A 3,079-nucleotide genomic window follows, 5' to 3' on the forward strand; every position below is an offset into this window, starting at 1 on the left:
AGCCTCTCTGGGGTCCACATGTTCTGGAATAATAACTAAACTCCCTTAAACCAATCATCAGTTGGCAAGTGTTCATTTGTCTTCATGCCATAGAGACTCAACTTTCAAATTTTCTTCAACTAGAAGAAATATCCAAGAAAGAAAAATTTTAAATCCACACCACAACATACACACACATACAAAATGCTTAATATTAGTTACATAATTAATAATGCTTCTAAAAACATCTTTAAAGGATTCATGTCATCTCCTGGAATTTTCAGTAACCCCCCCACTTATTTCATTATGCCCCCAGGTCCAACTCAACGCCATGGATGGAGACAATAAAACCTTTTCCAGTGACTTCACCCTCACAGGGCTCTTTACTCAAAGTGAAGCCTCGGGCTTCCTTTTCAGCATCATCTGTGCAATCTTCTTCGTGGCCATGATAGCTAATGGGGTCATGATCTTCCTGATCCACATAGACCCTCACCTCCATACCCCCATGTACTTCCTGCTTAGCCACCTTTCCTTTATTGACATGATGTACATCTCTACTATTGTGCCCAAGATGTTGGTCGATTATCTAGTGGGCAAGAGGAACATTTCCTTTATTGCCTGTACAGCCCAGTACTTTCTCTATATGGGCTTTGTGGGGGCTGAATTTTTCCTGCTGGGACTCATGGCTTATGACCGCTATGTGGCCATCTGCAACCCCCTTCGCTATCCTGTCCTTATGAACCACCGCGTCTGTTGGATGATCTTGGCCAGCTCTTGGTTTGGTGGTGGTTTGGACAGCTTCCTCCTCACCCCTATCACCATGAGTCTTCCATTCTGCAGTTCCCACAACATCAATCACTTCTTCTGTGAAGCACCCACCATGCTGAGGCTGGCCTGTGGTGACAAAGCTGCCTATGAAATGGTCATGTACATTTGCTGTGTCATGATGTTGCTGATTCCCTTCTCTGTGGTGATTGCTTCCTATGCCCGGATTCTCATCACAGTACACCAGATGAAGTCAGCAGAAGGGAAGAAGAAGGCCTTTGCCACCTGCTCATCACACATAATGGTGGTGACATTATTTTATGGGGCTGCCCTATACACATATATGCTTCCCCAATCATACCACACACCGATCAAAGACAAGGTCTTCTCTGCTTTTTACACCATTCTCACTCCTTTGTTAAATCCTCTAATCTACAGCTTGAGGAACGCAGATGTAACTGGGGCCTTTAAAAGGGTTTTGGCAAGATGTCAAGGGGTTTCTTGTGTGTCAAGGGAAATCTGACAGTCTAAGTTATCCATATCTGCTCAGGGATACATGGGTGCTATTATTTGGGATTATACCATGGGTCATATGAATAATGCATTCAGCAGCTGCCAATGTCAGTTATATTGAAAGGTGCATCAGCTACTTTTGTTAAAAATGTGAAACCAATTTTAACATTCACATATGAATAATGCCAGAGTGCCTAAATACCATTGGTGTTTATTCCTTCTTTGTGTCCACTCTGTTACTGGAGTCCATGGGTACATTTCCTCCATGAGTGTTAGCCAGTAGTATATCCAATGCTTACAGTTAGTCTGGTATGGAAGGTTTTATATACTTGGAGTATATAAGGAGAACACTATATATACTTCCTAAAACAGTGTCTCCCCTTAGGATAGTGCAGTTAACTTTTAGTCAGAATTAAGTGAAATCAGAGTCTAGAAGCTTGCATATACACTGGGGAACTTATATGTATCCTATTATTTAGGCATTCAAGGTTTACTGTGTATGCTTAACATATATCACAAGTTCAAAAAATGGCCTAAGATCTACCCCTGAGAGGAGATTTTACCATTATAAAGCACTAAAGTTAACTGTAGAACAGTCTTAGGGGGGCTTCTGCACATACTTCAACTCATCTTTTTATCCTAGTTTTATGTTAGATTTCATATCTGTGCATGTCTTGTCCTCTCCTAAAGGTGTTGGTGCTCTGCTTTTCATGTGGTTCTTCTGAGTTGGACTGCTGTAAAACATCTTATAGAAGTAAATTTGCATGCTACCTAAGGCAACACTCTACTCTGGTTACAATGCCAATTATTATCTCATAATTCTTCTCCTATTATAGTTAATGTATATAAATGCTACCAAATGTCTGATTAATATTACATAATTTGCTCACTTTTAGTGTTCTCATAAGAATTAGTGATTTTTATTACATTTTTTATTTTTTAAAAATGCTCCATTGGTAGAGTTTATAAGAAGTGTTAGGTGAGCATACATTTGAATGATATTTAAAAAACACTGAAATATCAAAACATTTCAAAGGAAATACTTAAATAGGCTCAAATAAATATTTCAAAAATCCAGACACCTTTTCTTTGAGTAGCAACTAAAAACATTCTTCCTTTAGGTAAATTTGGAATTGGAGAAAATGAACCATGTACATATGGAAAAATGCAGACTAATCTTCTATAGGTCAATTCTATTATGTTTTAGTCATTAAGTGGTAAATAATTATTACATCAGAAGGTACTGAGAAAGGGGAGAGAAAATAGTGCTTCATTAATTCATAAATTCAGTAATCACTTTTAAGCTTCTTCAATTATTTAAGATTATTTAAATACTATTTTCTCATTTAATTTAATATTATAACTTAAATTTAATTAACCAAAAGATAGTAAATCATTAGTTTTAGACATAGTATTCATCAGTTGCAATTAACACCCAGGGCTTATTACATTAAGTGTCCTCCTTAATTCCAGTCACCCAGTTACTGCATCCCCCCACCCACCCTCATTCCAGAACCCTTAGCTTGTTTTTAAGAGTCCAGAGTTTCTCATGGTTTGTCTCCCTCTCTGATTTCTTCCCATTCAGTTTTCCCTCCCTCCGTCTATGATCCTTTGCACTATTTCTTATATTTCACATGTGAGTGAAACCATATGATGATAACTGTCTTTCTCTGATTGACTTATTTCATGTAGCATAATCCCCTCTAGTTCCATCCATGTCGATGTATATGGTATGTATTCACCTTTGTAATGGCTGAGTAATATTCCATTGTACATACAAACCACATCTTCTTTATCCATTCATCTGTCACTGAACATCTCA

The 3,079-nt window shown here is 37.9% G+C and overlaps 1 protein-coding gene across 1 annotated transcript; it reads left to right on the forward strand.

The window, feature by feature from the left end:
- Positions 1–310: 310 nt before the first annotated feature.
- LOC101693315 (olfactory receptor 2T6) lies at positions 311–1,267 on the forward strand. Its single transcript, XM_004781566.1, has one exon. The coding sequence runs from the start codon at positions 311–313 to the stop codon at positions 1,265–1,267; it is 957 nt and encodes a 318-aa protein (XP_004781623.1).
- Positions 1,268–3,079: the final 1,812 nt, after the last annotated feature.

The sequence above is a fragment of the Mustela putorius genome, unplaced genomic scaffold (genome assembly GCF_011764305.1).
Source record: "Mustela putorius furo isolate JIRA1106 unplaced genomic scaffold, ASM1176430v1.1 tig00003923_pilon_pilon_pilon, whole genome shotgun sequence".
Classification (NCBI taxonomy): Eukaryota; Metazoa; Chordata; class Mammalia; order Carnivora; family Mustelidae; genus Mustela; species Mustela putorius.